Here is a 26,352-nt window from a genome sequence, read left to right on the forward strand (position 1 = left end):
CAACCATCAAAATGTTCTCTGTATCTGTGAATTTTTTCTGTTTCATTTGTTTGTTTATTTTGTTCTTTAGAATCCACTTATAAGTGAAATCATATGACATTTGTCTTTCTCTGTCTGATTTCCTACACTCAGCACAATACCTGCTAGGTCCATCCATGCTGTCCCAGATGGTAAGATTTCAGTCTATTTTTATGGCTGAGTAATATGTATATATGTACCACCTCGTCTATATCCATTCATCCATTCAGGGATACCTGGTTTGCCTTCTTGGCTATTGTAAATAATGCTACAATGAATGTATGGGTGACCACATTCCCTTGATGTAGCATTTTGGGTTTATTAAGATAAATACACAGAAGTGGGATTACTAGGTCTTTTATGTTTATTTTATAACCTTAGTTTTAAAGTCTATTTTGTCTGGTGTCTGTATTGCTACCCCAGATTTTTTTGTTTGTTTGTTTCCATTTTTATGAATTAGCTTTTTATATTCCTGTACTTTCTTTTTAAAAAAAATTAGTTTCAGGTGCACAAGACAAAGTAATACTTAGACGTTTATCATTTATATCCCTCACACCCCCTCCCCCCATCCACTATCCCTCTGACCTCGCACAGAACCACTACATTTCCACTGTCTCTATTCCTAATGCTGTACTCCGCTTCTTGTAAGTATATACATATACATACACACACACATATAGGACCTAGAGAACATTATGTTAAGTGAAATAAGTCAGACAGAGAAAGACAAATACCATATGATCTCACGTATATGTGGAATTTAAAGAAAAGAATAAGTGAATGAACTAATCAGAAATAGTTTTGGAGACATAGAGGAAAAACTGAGGGTTGCTAGATGGGAGGGGCGGTCGGGATAAGGGGGAAAGTGAGAGGATTAGAAAACAGTCAGTAACCACAAGATGGCCACGGGGTTTTGAAAGTTAATTTGGGGAATGTAATCAATAATGTTGTAAAGATTTCGTAGGGTATCCAATGGACACTTGTCTCATTAGGGAGACCCCCTCAGGTATGATGTAGATGCCTGATTACTGCACATGCCTGATTACTGTAGATGCCTATTGTACACCTGAAACTGAAGCTGAACAATAATGAATATCAACTACAAGTTTATATATTCCTGTACTTTCAGTCTGTGTGTATCTTTTGATCTGAAGTGAGTCTCTTGTAGGCAGCGTATGTATGGGTCTTGTTTTCTTAACCATTCAGCCAACCTATGTCTTTTGATTGGACATTTAATCCATTAACATTGACAGTAATTGTGGGTAGGTATGTAGTTATTGCCATTTTATTATTCATATTTTTGTTCTCCCCCTCCCCCCCCTTATCTTAAAGGAGTCCCTCTAAGGTTCTATGTAAAACTAATTTGGTGGTGATGAACTTTTTTAGCTTTTTCTGTCTGGGAAGTTCTTTATCTGTCCTTAGATTATAAATGGTAGCTTTGCTGAGTAGAGTAATCTTGGATGTAGGTCCTTGCTTTTCATCACATTGAATATTTCCAGCCAATCCCTTCTGGTGGGCAAAGTTTCTGTTGAGTAATCAGCTGACAATTTTATGGGAGCTCCCTTGAAGGTAACTAACTGCTTTTCTCTTGACGCTTTTAAGATTCTTTCTTTGTCTTTAACTTTTGGCATTTTAATTATGATGTGTCTTTGTGTGGGCCTCTTTGGGTTCATCTTATTTGGGACTCTTTTTGCTTCCTGGGCTTGTATATCCATTTCCTTTACCAGGTTAGGGAAGTTTTCCATAATTTTTTCTTGGAACAGGTTTTCAATTTCTTGCTCTCTGTTTTCTCCTTCTGGTACCCCTATGATCCAAATGTTGGTTGGTACACATGATATTGTCCCAGAGACCCCTTAAACTGTCCTTACTTTTTTGGATTCTGTTTTCTTTTTGATGTTCTGATTGGGTGTTTTCTGCTACCTTATTTTTTAAGTCACTGATTTGATCCTCTGTTTCATCTAATCTACTGTTATTACCTCTAATGTATTCTTCATTTCAGTTATTGTATTTATTTATTTCTGACTGGTTCTTTTTGTTTGTTTGTTTGCTTGTTTTCTGTTTCCATTTTTAAGTTTTTTATCTCGTTTTTTTGTCTTTTTTTTTGTTTTTTTTTAATTTTCCCTGAGATCATTGAGAATTTTTTAAATCAGTGGTTTGAACTCTGTGTCTGGGAGATTACTTCTCCCCATTTTGTGTAGTTATTTTTCTAGAGCTTTGTTCTGTTCTTTTATTTGGGACATGTTTCTTTGTCTCCACATTTTGGCTGCCTTCCTGTGTTCGTTTCTATGTATTAGGTAGGGCTGCTATGTCTCCTGGTCTTAGTAAAGTGGCCTTATGAAGTAGGTGAACTGTGGAACCCAGTGGCTCTGTCTCCCTGGTCAGCAGAGCTGGGTACTTTAGGTGTGTTCTTGTGTGGGTTATGTGTGCCCTCCTGTTATAGTTGAGCCTTGCTTGCTATTTGTGTGTCAGTGGGAGGGATTGACCCTCTGGCTCATTGGCTGTGAGGAGTGGCTATGACTACAGTGGAGGAGCTGTTGCGCAGAGGCTGGCCCTACAGAACAGGATTTACTTTATCAGGGCTCTGGTGCCTGCCCTTTGGTTGTGCCATCCTTGTAGATGGCTGGGTGATGATCCAGCTCAGTTCAAAGCTGGCCACTGGGCCCACCAGCCCCAGGACCTCCTAGGAGAGGACCTGCCACAGGCCAATTTCAGCCTTTTCCCTGTACTTGACCACCTGGCATGAGCCACAAAGCAATCTTCAAATGGCTACTGTCTGTGCTGTGCTTGGAGGTGCTTTAAGAGGCCAAGCCACAAACAAAGGCCAGGTGCCACTAGTGCCAGGCTTAGGGCTGATCAGCCACAGTTACAGGACACACTCCAGCTAGATGCTGTTTGTTTGGGTTTTGTGAACTTTTCAGAGACTTTAGGAAACTCTGTAGCATGAACAAAGGCAGGGGGTTTATATGAAAAAGCTGCTGGGAGTGGCTTGGACAGGTTCTCAGAAAATCAGGGTAAATCAATGGTGTTATCCTGGTTGATGGAGACTCAGATTTTGGTTGCCTGTTTTTGCATGCCAGGAATGGCGAGGGTTCAACAAAGAAACAATGGTTTCTGCCAGCTCCTATGTCCAGGAGAAAACTGCCCCTCCAGCCCATACCCTAAAGCCAGACAATTCAGTTTCTCCCCATATGTTCCTGTTGCCTTTGGATCTGCTGCCCCAATGTTGGAGCTCATAGTATCTGAGTCTGTCAGCAAGTAAGTCCATGTGTGGGCCCTTTAAGAGGAGCTTCTCTGAGTGCAGCCGCCATCTGGCTCACTTAGCCACAATCTCTGCCTTTTTTTTACAACCAGAAATTATGGGGACTTCTCTCCCCAGTACTGGAACCCTGGGCTGGGGAGCCTGGTTTGGCACTAGGACTCCTTACTCCTCTGGAGGGGACCTCCACAGCCTAGATATCCCTCCTGATTTTTAATGGTCACATGCAGGTGTGGGGCCAGCCCATTCTGTGTCTCTGCTCCTCCTACCAGTCTCGATGTGGCTTCTTCTGTATGACCTTAGTTATAGGACTTCAGTTCAGTTATACTTCAGGTGGTTCTCAATGATGGTTGTTCTGTAGTTTAGTTGGAATTTGGATGTGGTTGTGAGAGAGGTAAGCCCAGTGTTTATCTACTCTGCCATTATGATCAGAATCTATCTCTTATTATGAAAGGGAAAAAAAAGCCATTTCAAAAAACTCTTTTTCTTAATTCTTCTTCCTTTTAAACAAGTTGCTGTCTTATCTCTCTAAAGCATGACCTAGTTTGATATTTTCCATTCCCATCCTGTTTTCATCCTACTACAGTTTGACTTTCTTTTCACCACCTGTTATGGGCTGAATTGTACCCAACCCCCCAATTCATATGTTGAAGTCCTAGTCCACAGGACCTCATAATGTGACTGTATTTGAAGAAAAGGTCTTTAGAGAGATAATGAAATTAAAGTGATGTCATTACGGTGGCCCTTATTCCAATGTGACTGGTATCCTTATAAGAACAAGAAATTAAGATCAAGGCACATACAAAAGGAAGACCATATGAAGACACTGGGAGAAAATGGCCATATACAAGCCAAGGAGAGAGAAAACCCTGCCAATAACATCTTGATCTTGGACATCTAGCCTCAAGTCTCATGAGAAAATAAATATCTGTTGTTAGAGGCCACGGTATTTGTTATGGCAGCCCTAGCAAACTAAAATACTGCTGTACAGATAATGTCTCTGATGTGATCAACAGTGACTTTCTGATTGGTATAATGATAGCACTGAGAGATGGGGACTTTCAAGTAAATTAAAGTTCTATTTCAGTTAATTAGTAGGTCTGAAACTTTGGATAAATATTTAATCTTTCTGAGCCTTAGTCTTCAAATTTTAAAAAGAAGGGCAACGAGTTCTTATTTTAAGGCCAAAAAAATATGGCATATATGGAAATGTCTTGATAGCATTAAGCAGATAGTAATGAAACTTGTGATATTATAGCTGTTTCCTATTGTTCAACCAACATGTTTCTTTAATTAAAAAAACACTGCTATGTTGAATGACATAAATCGTACTTGGTTTATCTAATATTTTTTTCTCAAACCTGCCACAAACTCTTCCTTTTCCATTGTTATCCTACCCCATTTAGAGTTGATGAGCTCCTCTCATATTTCAATTAGGAAATAGAAGTAATCAGATCAGAATACCCTAAGTTTTTCAACACCAAATTTATAAGCACATATGCATCTACAGTGGAGCCTTTGTCTCCTTCCAGGCATAAAGGAAGACCAATCCCTAGTCATCGCAAAGGCCCACCTCTCCATTTGTCTTTGGAATTCAAATCTCAAGAACATTGCTCTGACAAAGTTTTCCCTCTCACTACCATGTCTCTCTTCCTTTACTTTCCCATTTCTAATAGCGTACAAATATTCTTTCACATTCTCTATCTTTAAAAATATATATAAAAGTTCTAATTACTCCTTTGATCCCATACCCCTCTCTTGCTTTCCATGTCTCTGCTCCTTTTCTTGTTAAAACCTTTCAAAAGAGTCTGAACCCACTTAAGTCTGCCTCCTGAGGCTTCCATTCTAGTGAAACTGCTGCTCTCGTGGGTACATCTACCCCCAAGTTTTCGGACCTAATAGGCACTTTCCTCTCCCAATTATATTAATCTCTTAAAGGAGTTGATCATATTTGTCCACTTCCTCATACCTACATGGCTTTTGTGACTTAATATCCATGTTTGCCCCCTCCCTCTTTGGCCAATGATTCTTAGTCTCCTTTGCTAACTCATATCTCTTCATCCTCTCAATGATGGGGGAGCCAGACTATTTGGGCTTTTCTTCCCTATGCTCAGTTCCTGGGTGATCTCCTTCACTTTCATGATGCTATATAATGCCTGTAGTCTAAAGATTATCAAATATATGTCTCTTTCTTTTCAGTTTCATTGTCCAAGATCTAGCCTTTCTTAGATATCTGATCATCATATCCCAAAAAGCCCCTTATATATTAAAAAAGAGAACTCTTGATTTAGTTTTCTTTATTAAATATATTACTTACTTAGTCTTTTCTGCTTCAGCAAAGAGGCTCATTGTCTTCCCTAATGCTCCTATACCTAGGAGTCATTCTTCTTCTTTTTTTTTTTTTTTTAATTAAAGTTTATTGGGGTGACAGTTGTTAGTAAAGTTCCATAGGTTTCAGGTGTACAATTCTATAATACATCATCTATGTATCCCATTGTGTGTTCATCACCCAGGGTCAGTTCTCCTTCCATCACCATATATTTGATCCCTTTTTCCCTTATCTACTACCTTCCTCCCTCTTTACCCTCTGGTAACCACTAAATTATTTTCTGTGTCTATGAGTTTTTGTTTCTTCATTTGTTTGTCTTGTTCCTTTGTTCTTTTCAGTTTTATATACCATGTATCAGTGAAATCATATGGTTCTCTACTTTTTCTGTCTGACTTATTTTGCTTAGTATAATGATCTCAAGATCCATCCATGTTGTCGCAAATGGTGCTGTTCATCTTTTCTTATGGCAAAATAGTATTCCATTGTGTATATATATTACAACTTCTTTATCCATTCATTTATAGAAGGACACTTTGTTCCCATGTCTTGGCCACCATGAATAAAGCTGCAACGAACATCGGCTCACATATGTATTTACAGATAAATGTTTTCAGATTTTTTTGGTAGATATCTAAGAGAGGGATTGCTCGATTGTATGGTAATTCTATTCTTAATTTTTTGAGAAACCGCCACACTACCTTCCATAGTGGCTGTACCAATCTGCATTCCCACCAACAGTGTATAAGGGTTCCTTTTTCTCTACAACTCTGCAACACTTGTTATTATTTGTCTTGGTGATGATAGCCATTCTAACTAGTGTGAGGTGAATTTGACTTCAAAGGCAAGGGAAGTGAAAACTAAAATAAATGAATGGGACTATATCAATCTAAAAAGCTTCTGCATAGCAAAGGAAACCATCAACAAAATAAAGAAGCAACCAACCAAATGGGAGAAGATTTTTGCAAACAGTGCCCCTGATAAGGGGCTAATACCCAAAATATATAAGGAACTTATACAACTCAATAACATATAAACAATCCAATTAAAAAATGGGCAGAGGGCCTGAATAGATATTTCTACAAAGAGGACATACAGATGGCCAATAGACATATGAAAAAATGTTCACCATCACTAATCATCAGAGAAATGCAAATAAAAGCCACAGAGATATCACCTAGGAGTCATTCTCAATTCCAACTTTTTCTTTTTAGCATTACCTAGTCAATTGACATGTCCAGTTGGTATTACCTCTTAAATAGAGGTGGACTCAGTTTTATTTCCAAAAGGTCCATCTTCACCTTTCTGGTTGAAATAACTATCTCTTCTCACTTGGACCAAATGCAATAGAGTAATCCAAGTTCCTACTAAACTTCTCACCCCAACATTTCACTTATCACAGCAGTCAGGATAATTTTAAAATGTCAGTATCATTAAAATTATTTCAGTATCCTGATAAAATGATTCAAAGTCTTTCCACTGTACACAGGCCTCTGCTGATCTCTGCTAATCTCTTGAACCTCATCTTTCACCAGGTTTCCTTTGTTTACCACCTTTAGCTTTGCTGGTCTCCTAGAGAAAGGCTTAGCTCTTTGCGGCAGTGGGCCTTTTGAATTTGCACTTCCTGCTTTCTGAAACACTTTTCTCGCAAATTTTCTATGGCTGCCCCTTCTCTTGAACCCAGTGTCCTCAGGGAAGTCATCTATGACTTACCTATCTAAATTGGAAACTTGCCAAGTAATTCTTTATAAAATACATATTTTATCTCACATAACAGTGCGGAATTGAATTTTATGCTTATTTCTTTATTTCTTGCTTTACTTATGTTTTCCCTTACTGGAATGTAATCATCTGCATGGCAAGGACCTTGGCTGTCTTATAATTATGTGCTGAGGACTTTCTGATGTGTTTATTAAAATATATTAATTCACAAACCTACAACTTCAGAGAGCTACTAATATTAGCAGAATTTTATACTTAAGAGAAGGAAATCTTAGGGGACAATGAACAGCTTGCCAGAGATCATGTAGGTAGACATAGCACCCTTGGGGCTCAAAATGAAGCATGTCTGATGCTAAATTTTATGATCTTAATTTCATGATTTATTGCCTGCTAGTCTCCTGATTTTCAGGCTTTTGATATATTTAAAGCCTTGTTCATCCCTTGGACCTGATATTTGCTGCTTTTTCAATAGTTCTGACTTCTGGCTCTCCAAATAATCATGAAGAGGAGCTTCCTGTAGTCGTGTTTCTTCTGCCATCCTTGGTCAAATATCCCCGTCGTGTTAAAAATTCCATTCTGTCTCTGGACCTCCCACCTTGCACCACAAGACCTTGAAACACTCTTCCCTCTACTTTGCAGAAAACTGTATCTGTGGGCAGGTCACCTTTCTGGGCTCGGATTTTACAAATAAGGGGTTTGGATTGATCTTAACATTCTCTTTCAGATTTAGAAGTTCAGCAAACTTAATGACAACTCATGTTTCTTTATCCTTTCATTGGGATTTTTAAAGTTATCAATATTTTAATTTAAGCCATTTAATTTCCGTAGTACAAAAACATATTGATACTACAAAGAGTTGGGAGATTTTCCACATGTCTGAGGAACATTCTTTAGGTTAATTCACAGCTTCTCCATCAGCTAATAGAGAGCAATCCAATTTCCTTAGAGTAATATTGTACTCCACAACAAAATGTGTTTGATAACCCAGCAGATGGCTGCCTGCTTTAGAATAATCAATTATATAACACTTTTGTCTAATAAGTATTTACTGAATGTCTCCTGTGTGCCAGGATCTATTAGGTGCTTGGGTCTGTGCTAAACTCTAGAGATGAGCAACACATAGACCCTGTCTGCAAGGAGCTCAAAGTTTAGTGGGAGAGCTAGACAAACCTACAGATAAGTCTAACAAAAGTGACTAGTATAAGAGCTCAATCCAACAAGGGGAAAAACAGTGGTGGGAATATGGATGAGGACAACTATAATGATATAACTGCTGCTTGTTCCAGGGAATTAATTCTCCTGCTTTAGAAAACAAACAGGGAGCACTTTTAAAGCTGGTCACAATCCAACAGTATGAAAAGGGACCAAGAAATAGAGAGGTCCTCCTCTGCCATCTGTCTGATTCCTAGAGCCGCCTTTAAGAGATTTCTCTGGTTTCTAAGCTGCCTTTCTGATCAAGCTTCAGCCCTGCAATCACCAGCAGGCAAGCAATCTGCTGTTCATCCCTGAAGCTCCAAGGACCTGCCTTCTGCCTGGACTATTTCTGGGCTGCCAAGCTGGCAGGCACTTGGCTTGTGGGCACCTGGTTCAGTGCTGCCTTCTTAGCAGGGCGGCCCAGGGGATGATGCTTGGGGAGCAGAGTGGAGGGGAAGCTTCAGTGGCAAATGCAGCCAAGAAGTCACTCGAAAAGGTATAATTAATCTTTAGCTGAGGAATGAGGCTGGCCTGCCATTCCAGGATGTTTTGTTTAAGGTTTGTACTTTGCCAGGATCCCTATACACTCAGGAGACAGGCTACAGGAGGACCAGTGATATGTTGTCAGTACTGTAGAGCCCTCAGAAAAGACAAAAGAGTAAAAGCACTGTATGTACCTTTAAAATGTCCCTTATACTCTACTCTTTTCATAAGAATTAGTCCTTGTCTAATGTGTTACACTTTATAAAGTGTAAAGTGACGTTCCTAGGAGGAAGGAAGTATGATGACTGCCATTTTATGAGGGAGGAAACTGAGTCTAGGAGAGGTTCAGCAACCTTTCCGAAGGTCATACAGGTATCATGAAGCAGAGCCAGGACGTGCTCACAGGCTTTCTGACTGCTGGTGTCATGTTTCCACCACTGGAAGACTTAATCTTCCACACTTAGAATCTTAGGAACTAGTCTGTGAGCCCCTCCAGGGTGGGTGTCCCATGGTACCGGCCCCGTCTCCAGCTCTCTTAGCTCCTGAGTCAGTGCCTGTTCAGCCAGGCTGATTAAGAGCCCCACCTGTCAGAGGAGGGTTTAAGAATCTGTTAAAACTGCTGGTTTAAGCTTTTGGACAGTCTGAATGGCAAACTTCCCCACTCTAAATTTTTTGTTCACGTTTACATTCCCTGCCCCCTGCTATTCCCCTCACCCCCACCCCCCAGTTTGAACTTACTAAGTTTTTACCAACTTTTTCTGCTTGGCGGACTGGCCTCCTGTGGCAGTGACTAGCCCTCAAAATAACTACCCACTGTGGCAGCTCCTGTTCCTCTGTTCTCTGTTGGGGGAAGTGTTTTCTCTTTCATATATATATATATATATATATATATATATATATACACACATATATAATATATATATATATATACACACACACACACACATATATAGATACACACACACACATATATATACATATATATATATTTTTTTTTTAAGAAAGGAAAAAACTGTATTAAAATTGCAATAATATATACCGAAAACAAAAGATGAATACAAGTCATGTTTGACTTCTGCAATTACAAGAGGTGCTGAAAGTGGTTCCCATCAGCATCCAGACGCTTCTGATTACTGCGAACTACTGCTTGAGAAACGTTGACCAAAGTGCCCACTTGTATACATCTTCTTGGCACCCCTGGTGGGTGGGTATATATATATATATATATATATATATATATTTACATACACACACATATGCACACACTCATAAGCACTCAAATGTTAACTGTTTTTAGTATTTAATAGTGCTTTAACTATTGCCTATTTCCTGAAGTTTCTTTTAACCTCACACTCTGTGCCTTTCTTGTTTTTTTCCCCCCTAGGAATTGAATGTCTTTGCTGCTAAACTTCACAAGTCAAAATCCTAGTCATTCTTCATAAAGCCGCCGTCATAAGGGTGTTCCAAACGTTCACTGAATATTTCACAAGCATTCATTGAATATCCATCCCGTGCCAGGCATGGGGATAGGTGCTGCAGATCCTGCCTTGAAGAAGACTGTTCTAGTGGTCCTTGCTTCATTGGTGCTCTTCTCTTGGCTCCCACATACCCTAGACTATTAAACCACTATTACTGCAGATTACATTTTATTTTATGTTACTTAGTTATTTACACATCCGGACTGCTTAGTGGGTGTTGTAGAGTTAGGTTGGTTTAAAGTTTCAAAATTTTCTGTTTTTAGCACGTCCCAAATCTGGTCTTCTTGGAAAAAAGAGAATAAACAAAACTCCATCCTATTCTTTCTGTTAGGGTGATTACTCCTCAACCCTCTGTCTTTGCCAGAAAGGTTTTTTATTTGTTTGTGTTTTACAGACTTGAGAAGAGCTTAGCCTCCCTAGTCAGACCTTAATCTGAATAGCAGATAAAAATAGTTTTAACTATGAATTGGACTTATTTGTCAGTTACCTATTAATCATAACAAAAAAGCATGATTAAGCTGTCACTAAGAAACCCTCTAAAGCCTGTAGTTGTGCTAATGCATTGTACTGTTATTTCTTCAAGAAAACATTATCCAGAGTATTGTAAGTTCCAGAAAGGACCTTGGAGCTTTAGATCAATGTATTCGTTTTACAGATAAGAATACTGAGGAACAAAAAGTTAGGGACTCTGAAGCCATGAACAAAACATTAAATAAAAAGGAACATATAAAATTGATTAACTTCTGAATAGTAAGAAGCATACCATTAAAACTTTAAAAGATAATTAACAACTGTAGAAAATATTTGTTACGTTTATGACAAAAAGGGCCAATTTAAAAGAAAAGTATAAAGTGCCTATGCGGTTTAGTAATAAAAAGATAAATAAACTAAAATATAAAATAAGCAAATAATGTAAAGACGTTTTAGAAAAAAATATATAATTAATCTATAACATGCCAAGGAAAATAGAGAAATTCAAATGAATATTTTTCTACTTGTCAGAGTAGCAAAGGTTAATAAGGTTTATCACACCTAGTACAGGGTGGCAGACATACTTTTATTCTCTATTTGTGGGAATGTAGCTGGCAGGGTCTTTTTTGGAAGGCCATTTGGAAATTCTAACAGTTTTAAACAGAATAAAGCATAATAAGCACCTTTCAATTCCAGTATTAAGAATGTGTTATTTAGCTATATTCAAAATCAAAATGTTTGCTAAATTATATATAATATATATTACATATTATATGTAATATATGCATATTTATATTATATGTAACATACATATTATATGTAGTATATATGCATATATTGCATATATTATGTATAACATATATACATATTATATGTATATAAACATATATATATAAATTATAATGAAATTAGTGCTGACCTGTGGAGACCTTAAAGTCTGTCTTAAAGTGTGTGTTCCAGAATATGAAAGAGATAATAAAGGACAAAAGGACAAAACTTGGAAAGTGCATTTTATTTGACCTGGTTTATAATACCTAAGTTTGAAAAAAGTTATGATATTTGTTAAAAAATATTAGCAAAGTGTTCTCAGTTTTGATGGCCTTATTTCCTTGACTTATTGCTTATTGCATTTGTCTGCAATATAAAGGATTATTTTTACTTTTTAGATAGCAGAGATTCTATGTGTAACCAGAGTAATTCTCTGTAATTGATATTAACTTTATTATATTCTTGATGATTTGATGATTTAAGAAAGGAAGAAAAAAAAGAACAAAGTTTTCTCATCTCCACTTACAAAAGAACTAAGATTCATTACAATCTTGTTATCTTCTTTTTTATTTTAACATGTTTTCTAGACACTTAGATTAAATATAGAGCCAAATATTGTTTCTCAGGCACCCATAATCATCTTAGTCAAGTCCAAGTCTCCTCTGACAACTTCTTTGATTTTGCCCTGCCCAAATCAGATCCTAAATAAATAAAATGTTAAATGAACCTTTTAGAATATCTTTTATACCTAAAAATACCTTTGTGGTTTTTCTGAAGGGCTTCTGGAAAATCATAAAGACTTGTTCTTTCACTTTACAAAAAGAGAGATGCTAGAAATAGTTAGGATGTGTTTTTGTTTTGTTACTATTGATGAGTTACATTGGAAAAATATTCAAACAAGGGGAGATATTCAGCATTCCCTAGGTTAAATTTGTATAAGTAAGTGTCATTGATATAAGTATTTTAGAATTTATATTATTTATGGGACGTTCCTAGAGATTCATCAGTGCCCTCATTATCCATTTTATGTTTGAATTTATCAGAGTCCTGATGGTGCTTTGCCTGATATTAGGCAACATCAGTATCATGTTATCAGTCATAATTTCATTTATTTAAAATGTTAAGTAGGCCACAGGCTTGTTTGTGTTTATATTTGTTTCTTTGTTTTTTAGAGAAGTTTTAGCTTTACAATAAAATTGAAAGAAGGGTACAGAGATTTCCCATATATCCCCAACCCCACACATACACCCTCTCCCCCATTATCAACATTTCCCACTAGAGTGCACATTGTTACAATTAATGAACCTACAATGATATGATCTGATCACCCAGAGTCTATATTTTACATTAGGGTTCACTTTTGGTGTTGTACATTCTGTGGGTTTAGACAAAAATATAATGACTTATACCCGTCATTATAATACCGTACAGAGTATTTTCACTGCTCTAAAAATCCTCTGTGCTCCACCTATTTATCTCCCTGACTCCCACCCTTGGCAACCACTGATCATTGTATAGTCTCCATAGTTTTGCCTTTTCTAGAATGCCATACAGTTGGAATCTTTGGAATCTTATAGTATATAAGATTTTTTTTTCAGATTGGCTTCTTTTACTTAGTAATGTACATTTAAGTTTCCTCCATGTCATTTCATGGCTTGATAGCTTTTTTTTTCTTTTTTTTCTCTTTTTTAGTGATGAATAATATTTCACTGTCTGGATGTACCACAGTTCATTTATCCATTCACATAGGAAGGACATTTTGCTTGCCTCCAAGCTTTGGCAAATATGAATAAAGTTGCTAAAAACATTCATGTGCTGTTGTTTTTTTGTGTGTAGACATACATTTTCAGCTCCTTTGGATACATACCAAGAACAATTGCTGGATCGTTTGGTAAAGAGTATGTTTAGTTTTTTAAGAAGCTGCCTAACTATCTTCTGAAGTGGCTACACCTTTTTGCATTCCCACCAGCAATGAATGAGATTCATGTCGTTCCACATCCTGGCCAGAATTTTGTGGTGTCAGTGTTTCAGATTTTGGCCATTTTAATAGGTTTTTAGTGAGTGGTATCTTATTTTAATTTGCATTTCCTTGATGACATAAAATATGGAATATCTGTCCATGTGCTTATTTGCCATTGCATGTCTTCTTTGATGAGGTGTCAAAGAGTTTTATCCATTTTTTAATCTGATTTATTTTCTTATTGTTGAGTTCTAAGAGTTCTTTGTATATTTGGTATAACAATCCTTTATTAGATGTTTGTTTTGCAAAAATCTTTTCCCAGTCTGTGGCTTGTCTTATCATTGTCTCGACATACAATGGAATTCTATAAAGCTTTTAAAAAGAGAAGGATAGATCTGCATGTATTGGTGTGGAAATATACCTGAGATACATTATTAAATAGGAAAAATAGTACAGAATCATGTGCAAATATAATTCTTTAGCGTATATAAGAGAGATATTATGCCTTTATCCCCTGGAAACACAAGAACAGAATGGCAAAGTGAGACTTCTCTTATTTTGTTAATTTGTCCCTTTCTATATTTTTCCAAATTTTCTAAGTTTTTTCTAGATGTTAGAATAGGTTTTAGGAAGTTTTCCCTAAATTTTAAAAAAGGAAAAATAAAACTGTATTGAAATGATGCTGATGGTAACCACTTTGAGCACCTCTTGTAATTGCAGAAGTCAAACGTGACTTGTATTCATCTTTTCAGTATATATTGAGTATTACAATTTTAATACAGTTTTTTCCTTTCTTAAAATGTGTATATAGTTTTTTGGCACTGTGTATGTGTGCGTGTATGTGTGTATAAAATAAAACAAACATCTAAAATATTTTAATTTAATCTTGAAAGTTTTTCAAGGAAGACAAGAACATATCAGGTCCTTCAAATATGATCCTTTCTTTCCCATTACTTGCATATTGATTGGTACCTGTTCTCCAGCTTGGCTATACAAAAGTTTCTTCAACTTGCTATTCTCTGATTTATCTGTTTTGTTCCTGAAGTATGACATATGCTTCCTTACCTTCCTTGTCATATCTGTAATTTCTCATCTTCATGAATCAATCCAAGTCTAGCCTTTTCTAGAAAGAATTTAATTTTCAAGACAGAGTTAAACTCTTCTCTTTATGGATTCATATATATCTCATACTTATTTTACAGGCGTACCTCACACTTCTTTTAAGGACTGAGCTCATATACCATCCATTATAGGTAGCTTTGCATGATATATATTTTTTCTGTCTTTTTGAATGACTGGAATCATTCGGAGTTCAGCCCTTTTTATTCATCTCAATAAATAAAAAGGCATAGTATCTCACATGGTATCTAAATATAGTAAAAACTTAAAATGTTTGATGAATGAATTGATTTTTAATGGAAATGATTTATATTTAATCAAAGAGCAGTCTGGACTCATACTGCGTCTCTTCAAAGAGTTGTTCACAGTGGTTACGAACATGACTCTATAGTAAGACTGTATTGTTTAACTCTCAACTCTGTTTTTTACTATAATTTGGGCCAATTGTTGAATTTCTCCATGTCTCTTTTTTTGATCTATAAAGTAGGGATAATACTAGAATCTACATTATAGAATTGTTGGTATAGATTAAATGAAACAAATTTGTAAACATTTAGAATAGAGACTAGAACATAGCAAAAAATAAATGTGTGTTGTAGTTTTAAATTATTATATTAGATCCATTCTCTGATTTTTTATCAAGTGATAAAGAGAATTCAAATTAGCTTATGTTTATTTTTGTTGTTGATATTTGTTTTGTTTATTTATTAGCACATTTAGCTTATGTCTTTATTTGCCCAACACTAGTACCTTTTAGTGGCAGACTACTCGGCCACTGGAATTTTATTACTTTCTCTGCATATGAGATTTGAGACTATTTCCTTGTTTTAGATGCTAAGCTTCCACTTTCTTCTTTAATTCATACTTCCAGTTTGTGATTGGTGTCAGTGAGATAGGAGTTATGCTCCTCATCCTTGAATATCCATCCTTGTCTTGTAGATCTCCTCTTTTTAAGGACTGAGCTCATATACCATCCATTATAGGTAGCTTTCCAAGACTGTCTTCCACGATTGTGCAGAAATCATAATGTAGTATAGTTGTTTACTTGTCTGTATTTACCACTAGACTATGTTTTTTCAGTGATTCTGTCTCATTATTCTTTTCTCAGTGCCTAGAACTGTCTGAAGGTCTAAAGACATAGTAATATCTTAAAACATGCTCATAGCATTAAATGAGTGCCACATATTGCTGTTCAAGACTTGAAAAATAATTTCTTCAATTGAAATGGCTTCTCTATAGAATTCCTTTTGTATTTTCTAGCTGTATTAAGTTTAACTTGCTAAGGTTTTAAAAAATTATTTGATAAAAATTAATTATACATCTATTAATTATATGTTAGACAAAACACTGAGAAAAACAAATAGAAAAGGCATGGGCCCTGCCATTAAGTAGCTTACAGATTAGTGGGAGAGACAAAGCACAAATGAGCAACATAATCAATAAGAAAGATAGAAATGATGTGCCCAAAATGAAGCGTAGAGAGAAAATGTGTGAGAGGTGCGAATAGTGGTGTGCTGTCCATTATTTTAACAACTAACTCTCAGAATAAAAGCCCTGGTTTATAGCATTTTCCAATTTCATGGTGTAAATACTCCCACCTTACCTGATTTCAAGCTACAGCTTGAGGTCATTAAAGCAAAGTTGGGAAAAGACGTATATATTAGATCTCACTAGTCAGTATGCACTGTCTCTAATACACCCTGGATGGGAGAGATAGTTATACACAGGCATTGTCTGGGCATACTTCATGGAGGAGATAAAATTGAAACTAGTCTTGAAAATTGTATAGAAATTAGATAAGTCAAAGAAAATATGTTCCAGAGTTAGAAAATGGTTTTCCAAAGCTAAGCATTGCATAGAGGCAAGAATGAATGTGAAATATTCAGGCAAATATACTCAGCACAAAGTAGGTGCCCAATAAATACATTTGTTGGTAATTGGCAGTGAATAGACCATCTCATTGAAGAAATGAGTCTCGGTAAGAAGAGATTTGAGAGGACAGCTCAGGTGCCACAGTATTCTATGATAATCCATACTTCTCTATCTTTGTTCATAATTATGATTCTTCCATTTCCATCCTCAGAATCTTCATCAGCTTGGCTGTGTGAGCTGAATGAGAAATACTTTGCCATGTACTGATAGTGTTTTAGTTATTTTAATAATTATACAGCTATCTGATATTAAAATAGGTTTAGCAGACAATTCTAAGTGGGGAGACATTTTGAATTTTCAAGGATGGCAGGGCAGTTTGGCATCTAAAAGCCACACATCGCCTAATGGCTTTATCTCTGTTAAACAAACATGTCTCCAGATATTGCATTCAATTATAGCATTTTTTATAAATACAGTTATAGGTGCGCTAGCTAAAGACCAACTTTTTTCTCTTATCTCGTATAGATAAGGAATTCTGTGGTTTGGCACTGGTTAGCACACTCTTTTTTTCTAATAGACTGAAAACTAAGTATTTTCCACTCTGTAGGCCATATGGTCTTGGTCACAACTGCTCAACTCTGCTGTTTTAGTGTGAAAGTAGCCACAGACAATATATAAATGAATGTGGTTGTGTTCTAATAGAACTTTAGTTACAATTAAGGTAGGAGACAGACTTGGCCTATAAGCCAGAGATTGCTGATTCCTTGTCTAGAGGCATCAAGGTGTCTGCGAAGTCGAGAATTCTTTAAAGTTACTGCAATGGTAGTAAAGATCACAAAATGGCAAAAATTCACAAGGACCATACAATACAAAAAGGACTCAGTAAAAAAGAGTTCAATCTGTCTTTTCTGGTAAGATCCTCTTCCTCCCTTCTTTATATATGGGTTTTGATGGTTAAGATATTATATTGCTGTGATAATTTTGGTGTTCATAAACTTTCTTAAACACTTATTTTTAAAATTGATTTCTGAATAAAAGTTGACTTGGGATATTACTTAATTCCTATAACATTAGCGTTACCATGAAGGCAACAAAAATTTGTCTAATAATCATCTAGACTAATGGTCACTTTCTTATTTGATACTATGTCCACGTTCTTGGGAACATGAGTGAGGTGGAGATGATGAGAAGATAAGAAAAACATCTAATATGCAGTTTCAGTTTCCTTATCTTTAAAACAGGAAAAAATAGAACCTGTTATATTTTCCAAAGAGAAAGACGGTATTATTTACTAGCAGTTATAAATCTGTACCCTTTATTCATTAGCTGTCATGAGAAAATTACCTTAGAAGGGTCAAAAAAAAAAGATCCCTATATTCATCTGTCATAATTCAATGCTTTATTTCCTCCTCTCTTGAAGAATTCCAGAAACAGACAAGTGACCTTCCTCCATGTACTTTTTTTTCTGCTATCCTATTGTCATCTATGATTAAGTCCCAAATCTATATGGTTAAGACACTGCACATGTAATAGAAGAGGGTTTCCAAAGCTAAGCATTGCATAGAGGCAGGAAAAAAGCCCTCAGAGAATTAAATCACATTAAACAGGATGGTTGGGCCATAGGGCTTCTGGTCTGGAGAACTAGAACTACTCATATAATGTTCAGGCTAATGATTGAGATCAAAGACTGCATCTGTTAATATCTGAGGGTCTGAGGTTGGAAAAGAAGAAATAACAATAACATTGCCAAAGAAAACTATCTATATTAATAAGAGAGGTGTCATAGTAGGGCCCTGCCCAGTATGACATCCCTTACACCAGCTTTGTGTGCCCACCTCCCTGATTCTACATCCTACCCTTAACCACATGCCGCTGCAACCTGCAGAAGACTTCCCTGGGGCACTGGAGCCACATTGTCTGTAATCACTAGTCCTGGGAGCTTCACAACTCCTCCCTCAGTGCAACCTGTAGCCAATGGCTGTTTAATATGGGAGTCCAACAATTCAGGCAGGATAAACTGAGGTGTACTTTACACTTTCAAGATCTGGCTGACTGCCAACTAAAATTGGGGGAAAAAAAAAAAAAAAACAGAGAGAGAGAGAGAACTGGCCAAGCCTTGGACTTCAACTGAAATTGTGCTCTTACTTGGCTTCTTCCTCCTTCTTATCCTGCTCTATCCATTCTCTTACTGATTTGGCTTTCCTAAGACACTTCAATAAAACATTTGCATCCAGTTCCTTCATTTAGGGTCTGGAGAACCTGATCTGAGACGATAGACCATTATAATTCCTTAACACCAATAAACACATAATTTATAAAGAAATGTCCACCAACCTGTCAACAAATGCATGGTGAAGAAGAAAAATGGGATCGTTGGCAGATCCCTGTACCTGAGACATCGTTCCATTCATATAGATGTGCAAGGCATTGTGCATACTGCTTTGAGAGGCGTCTGCTATTCCCGTGAGTGGACTGGCAAATCCTGTTAACAAAAAGAAAATTGAAAAAAAAATTAGTTTGCTTTCATGATTGAAAATTCTAAGTGACTATCTCATTTGGTTTATAACTACTATTGAAAGCCTAATTCAAAGTAATAAAATCAATGATAAAATCCATTCTATATTGGGATGCCCAGTGAATATTTGATAAATCTTTGAGGAATTTAGTGGTGTTAATCTGGGTACCCTGGACTGATTCATCAATGGAATAGGCTGAACCAGTCTGTGTGTCCTCCCTCCTGTTGCTTCTGCCTATTACTTCTCTTTTAGATACTGAAAAGTAGTGAGACCTTTTTTTATAATAATCAGCATAGTCACTGTCACTTCAATCTGTAACAACACTTAAGAGCAGATCTTTCTAACCTGTTATGTGTCTCTATGCTTTCTGGTTCTAGTGGTTACTTTTAATTACTTTTCATTTTGGTTTCTGGTTCCAGCGAAAGCATAAGATGTGTGACCTTTCACATTACTATTCATCTTCAACAGTCCAGGGGACTGTCATCATGGTTTTAATTTTGCAAAACATTCATTTCAAAGTTAATCAGAACTCCATTAAATGGTTCTATTCATTGCATCAGGAATACCGGTAGTGGGAATAATCATTATAAGAGTTATTATTTTCTGAATGTTAATTGAGCTAAATGCTTTTTGTGATATATGTTTACCAATCTACAGGAACTCTGTCAATTAGAAATTATTATCCTCATTGAAAATAAGAAAAAACTGAGATTCAGAGAAATTTGGTGTTTCCCAACGCCACAGAGGTAGTGGTAGAGTTGTGATTTTAGCCCATATCAATTACGTTTCAGGATCTGAGCTCTTGATATTTTGTGTTCTCTCTCACACACTCTCTGGGAAGAGGTGGAGTAAGATATCATTCAAGTCCATTTAGGCAAAACAGAAAACATAAGCAGGACTCAAGATTCAGAACCAGACAAAAAAGTCAGAGTAACGAAGTTAAATTCCAAGCAGGAACCAAGTCGGAGGAATTTGGCTGTGGGGACAGAATCCCAGAGAGCAGTTTCCAGGCTCCCGGCCTCACGTGGAAAGGTGCTGGCTTGGGTAGTAGATGGTCGTCAGCTGTGGCTAATTGACCCTCAGCTGTTACCAGTTAACCAGTTAGCCCCTGATATAACTGCCCTGGCTGCGTTGGTTTGAGAGGGAGTCGAGTAGAGTTGGCCGGTTGACAGGCAGAGAAGCAGACGGCAGGTTGCAGGTGTGTGACTCCAGCCTCCAGTGAGACTACAGTGGTATGACTCCCCTACCTATGGCTCCGTGGGTGTTCCTTTTTGGCTTAGCCACATCCTGCGTTCTTATGTGGGGAGAGGGATAGAGGCCTCGCAGGCCACCTTGTACAACAAATGGTGGAATGAGCAGGGTCTCCCGCACGACAATGGCCAAGGGCATATTACTGAATTTCAGAATTTAGAATACCAAGCAAGCAGCAAATGTGAGTAAGATAATATACTACAATAACTACTACTAATAATAATTAATAATAATCATAGACACAATGAATGCACTACGATTTGGGCAGGGGAGTTCTAGCTATATTTTATGCAATTAGGATTATTGTGTGATCAACATTTTAATTTTTAAAGGTATAATTCTTGACTTTTACATTTGATGCTTTGTGCCTCACAGTATTTCTGCTCCCTCAGCTGGTGATTTATTCCCTTTTTTGAGCTTTTTGTACTCATTCTAAGAGACCATACCAAGCCCTGTTGCCTCTGGGAACTTAGCCTAAGAACAAAGCACTTCCCTCCCATCCAATGATTATTACAATATTATTGACAATATTCCTATGCTGTACTTTACATCCCCATGACTGTTTTTGTAACTGGCAATTTGTACATCTTAATCCCTTCCCCTTTTTCACCCTTCTCCCCAACCCTCCTCCCATCTGGTAACCATCAAGTAATAACTTATTAAATCACATAGACATAGAAAATATTTTACAAAACAATTGTTAAATATAAAAAGGAAAAATTTTATTAAAATTTGTTTCTTAATATTAATGAAAGATTGTTAATTAAAAATTAATTTGGAGACCCATGGATGAATATTATCCATATCTAGAAAGGATAAATTTCAGCATACATTCTATTCTAAATTTTTAAAAAGAAATCTAAGTCCTGAGAAAATGTTGTTTTCATAAATGACTAGATGGGAAATGAAAATATCTTTATAGTAATTTCACTTAATTATTTGAACTCCTTTTTAGTTATATATGCCAAACATGACATACTGATCCATCATCAAAACAATCTGATCCATCAGCTGACAACTCAATCAAGAATTCTTTAATGGCAGCAATCCAAACAATTATGAATTTGTTTACAAACCACTTGACTTGCAAGACTTTTGCTATCTACTCATTAAAGTCATTCCCCTTTAGCAACACTGGCGTCAGTATTTTGAATTCTCTGCTTGTTTGGCACCTTGTTAGTTTTTACCCTTTCTGGGAATGCACTGTGTTGAGAATGGATTCAGGATAGGGTGAGACAAATTCCTTTCTTCTGAAAAGTCAGAAAAGGGAGATTGTGAAAGGGGAGGTCTTAAAGGAGCACCTTCAGGAGGCTTCTCACTCAAATTCATTTTAGAAAAGTATACTTGGGAGGAGGACCTGGAAATAAATTTCCTTAAAATCCTCTGTGCCATGCACCCTTTAGAAAATCCTAGTGAACCTGCAGTAGTGTGTTTATCCCAGTCTGAAGATACTGCTGTAGAGGAAAAACAGCTAAGGAGAACGGGGTTTAAATTCTATGTTACATACAGAAAATATGTCCTTTGTCAAGTTAGTTATTGTTGTTGAGCCACAGTTTCTTCATGGGTAAGAGAATAATTAATGTCTAATAAATAGTTAATGATGAGGTGTGAAGTACCTACTATAGAATTTCATGCAAAATGGATGGAACGGTGGTAGCTGTCATTTCTCTAAGCTCATTGCATTTGATAAATGGGTGCTCATCATGAGAACTGCTAACCAAGACTAGCAGAAAGGCCTCTTTTACCACCACTCCCACCATCAGGACCATCCCAGCATCAGACACCTCTTGCTTTCCTGAACTCCATTTCTCTACAGAAATCTGCTTGCTGCTTGCCTTCATCCAGCATTAAGTGACCCTAGGAAGTAGGATTGCCATTGTAAGATAAGAGTGTTTTCAGCAAGCCTAGTTTTACTTAACTTCTTTTGCTAAATTTCCCCATGTTGCATCTAGGAAAGCACCAGTGTTATAAAGGAAAGACATCTGAATAGAATTTTTCTCAGAATACACTGTGATATGTGCTCAGAGATAGTTCAAAAAAACAGGTTCAGCAAACAGCAAGCCCCTTTGTGATAGGTACCGGACTGGTAATATAAACAATATGATTATATTAAAAATTTTAAGCAAACTACATGTACCTTGTGTCTTCCAAGACACTGGAAATGCCTCAGAAGTAGGGACCAAATATTTTGCTTTGATTTTCCACAGTGAAAAAACAGAGCCTTGCATATCTTTGCATTTAAAAGAAAACCAAACAAAATACTTCTCAATCTTTCACTTACACAGCTCTACAGGGACTGGGAATAGGAGAGATACATTTCTCTCCATAAAATCTATAAGGGTCGTTCAAAGAGCTCTACTCTGCTACTTAATGAAATACAGACAATGTATGGATGTGAATAATATAAATATATAAATAATTTATTTTCTATTTTACATCTTTATTCAATTTATTTTTGGGCTGGTAAATCACCTTGGAAAAGTAAATGATTACACCAACATCAGTAGCTTCTCTTGCTGAGATTTTCATTCTCTTTTAGAAGAGCAAGTCAAAGAGGAAATTCTAGGCACTGAGTATGTAATAATAATTCATACAACAAAATATTCAAATATCGTTCATGTACGTGATCTCATTTGAATCCCAGGACTACTTGTGAGATGAATATTATCATTGTTCCAATTTTACAGATGAGAAAATTTAACTTTGTACAAGTTAAATAACACATCCAAATTCAAGCTAGTAAGTGAGGGAAGCAAGAAATTGAATGTAGCTCTGATTGATTTCAAAACCTGTGCTCTTTTTTGTACACTAGAGTGGAATTGTATCTGTACTAATTTGCTGACACATCTTAGGAACCTCTTACTATGTACTGTGCAATGAATTTATTGACTTGCTATTTTCATCCATTAACAGAAAGGTGAAGAACGTGTTACTGCCTCACGCTTGTCCACAAATTCCCCATGGATGGAAAGTCTAATAAGCCAGCAGGGACCTTGTTAGCAGTCACAGATGCCAAAATGGCTCAAAGTTCTTGGTGAAGGGCAGTGACAGTTGCCCAAATTATTCTGTGTTATGACTTCGAATCTGTGCGCTTCATTCCTAAGGGAAATTAATAAACACAGTTTCAGGCTGATTACAACAGGAAACTTCAACTTGTCAATCTCTCTCTTTCTCTTTCATTTCTTTCCCAATAGTACTCTGGAGAGTTTTTGTGTTTGTTTGTTTGCTTTTTAATATTGATGCCTATCTCTGATTCCTGGAGATTCAGATTTAATTGGTATAGAGTGGGGTTCAGGCACTTGGAGTTTTAAAAATACCTCAGGTGATTCTAATGTGCAACCAGGGTTGAAATTCGCCAATTTAGGCTAAATTGCTCTCCATCCTCTAAATATGAACTCATACTTTAAAAAATTTACCTCTGAATATATTATTTTCTTCACTTGAAATTTTCTCCTCCTATATTCTGACAGTCCAAAAAAGCTTCTGCCTTTAAAATCCCACATCACATACTTCTGCCTTGAAATATGTCTATACTAGTCACTTCTCCAATGTGTACCCTTAAAAATGATGTTTCAAATAATTGAGCAACACTATGTGGCAGGCACTGGGTGGGCGTTTTCATATATCATCTTCTTTAATTCAGTACGCTCCTTTCTAGCTAGGAAGCTGGGTTATAAATGATATACTTTATCTTGCCTGTTAGATTTTGAAATGTGAAGAAGTACATCGTTAAAACTTCAGAACAGAGTACATTTAATTTATTTGATTTAATTTTCAGTGCATCTCTAACCAATTTACCATTTCATAGTCTCAGAGATATAATTGGAGAAAAGAAACCAAAAAGAAGATAGAAAAATGTACATTAGTGCATCTGAAGATTGAAGACAAGTGACTGTTAGACCCCCTGACTATATTCCCCTTAATTTACTCTCCTAATGTGCGACTTAATTCAGAAACTATGAAGTGCGTAGCCTCACATGGTTACACACAATGATTTTAGGAGGTAATATTTGATGGCTGAATACTTTAAAAAGGCTTGTAATTTAAACTACTTGCAGCAGAAATATAATATTGCAGATCAAAAAAGATCTTGGATCTAAGCAAGTCCTTAGGTATAATGGAACCATTAACTTCCAATCCAATTCACGTTTTCTCAAATGAAGAACTAGCTCTGCAGCTATAAGTGTAATTAATTAGCATTTATGTTTGTTAAGAAATACTTTTAATTTGACTCAAGGAATTCTTTCCACTATGGGAACAGAGTAATGAAGCAAATATAGTGGTGGGTGATTGTTTCTTACTGTATAATTGCATATTCAATGGTAGCTAAAGTCACAAATGCTCCACAAATTCTGTGGTTCTGAAAAATGTGGTCCCCGAGCCAGCAGCTTCACCTGTAAACTTGTTAGAAATGCAAACACTCTACCAGTGTCTAGCTCTACCAGAAAACTACTGAATCAGAACGTCAGCAGGAGTCACCATTTGTGTGACAAGTCTTCCAGGTGATTCTAATACACACTGAGTTTGAGAACCACTGCTCTAATTATCTTCATTGTTCCCACAAAGACAGTGGTGAATCAGTCATAAGTAGTCATAGTCCTCTCCATAAACTCAATAAAAAAAAGCAACAGAATTATTTCATGTGTTATCTTCAAATCGTTTATTATTTTAAATCTCGGATTAGTTTCTGCTATTGGTAACCTCAATGTGTGTGTGTGTGTGTGTGTATGCTGTGTGTGTGCACACACATGTGTAATCATTTTCTTTACATACATGTTATAAATACATACTGTATACATAATTACATTATACACTGATTTTTTCTTTTCAACGTTTCATAGATCTTAGCTCCAGTTTGTAAACATATCTGTAGAACAATCTTATACATCAAGAGTAATTGTCCATTTCTTCATGTGAAACTTGTCTGAAACTTGTTTTAAGGTAACATTTTATAATGGCTTTCTACATTCTAAGATTAGATTTGTGTGTTTGGGAAGCCTCAGGGACACTGACCCACAGAGAAAAGTCATTTAGATCATTAAATCTCAAAGACTGAAAGAAGCAAAGATCTTTACAGACAAAGGGTTATTTGAGCTGCATTCTCTTCCCTGTTCTTATGGACTGAATTGATAGTACCTGGTATTTTTGGTGTATTTCATCGGGTATGCTAAAATATTGATAACATATTAATGCTAACTATTTTTGAAGCAACGGTAGGGTAAGTAACCATCCTTGGCTCTGTTTGCCTCAGACTGTTCTGATTTTGGCACTGACAATCCTATGTTATAGGTAGGGCGGCTTCATAACCATGCAACTCAGTGTTCCCACCCAGAACTACCCTTACTTCATTTAATGTTCTGCTGCTGCTAACTTGAATTTCTTAATAAGTTTTGAACAAGATGTTCAATGTTTTCATTTTGCATTGGGCCCTACAAGTTCTGTAGCTTGTTCTGGTCCTGAGAAAACCCATAGTTCTGGGCAAAGGTGGTTAGTTACCCTGCAAATGTTCTATATAACAATCCCTTAATTGGCTTGATTCGATAGGGCATTTCTATAATATACAAGTCAATTACATTATTTAAATGTGTCCTATTAGCTCATTTATGTCTTTGCTTTTTAATTAGGCAAGATAATTTAATGATATTTTCAATGCAAGTCACAGATTCCCTACATAGCTATAATTTTCCTTCATGAATATTATAACATTTGCATTACGTTATAGTTTGCAAAACACTTTCAGGCACATTTTCTCATTTGACATTCCCAATATTGTAATAGCAAAGATTAACCATGAAATCTCAGAGGAGAAATGTGGAGGGGTGAGGAGAATATTTTGATTTGTAGCATACATCAATTTCCATGGTGTAAATATTCCCACGATTGCTAATTTCAAAGTCCCAACTTAATGTCATTGAGTA

The 26,352-nt window shown here is 36.4% G+C and overlaps 1 protein-coding gene across 1 annotated transcript in view; it reads right to left on the bottom strand.

Annotated features, from left to right (window-relative positions):
• The window catches only part of TYR (tyrosinase), a 90,369-nt gene that overhangs the window by 34,323 nt on the left and 29,694 nt on the right, over nucleotides 1–26,352 (bottom strand). Inside the window, exon 3 of the mRNA XM_019739563.2 lies at nucleotides 19,002–19,149. Within this exon, the coding sequence (XP_019595122.2) occupies nucleotides 19,002–19,149 (148 nt within the window). The remainder of the gene's footprint in view (nucleotides 1–19,001; nucleotides 19,150–26,352) is intronic.

This window comes from Rhinolophus sinicus, linkage group LG06 (assembly GCF_036562045.2).
Source record: "Rhinolophus sinicus isolate RSC01 linkage group LG06, ASM3656204v1, whole genome shotgun sequence".
NCBI classification, from domain to species: domain Eukaryota; kingdom Metazoa; phylum Chordata; class Mammalia; order Chiroptera; family Rhinolophidae; genus Rhinolophus; species Rhinolophus sinicus.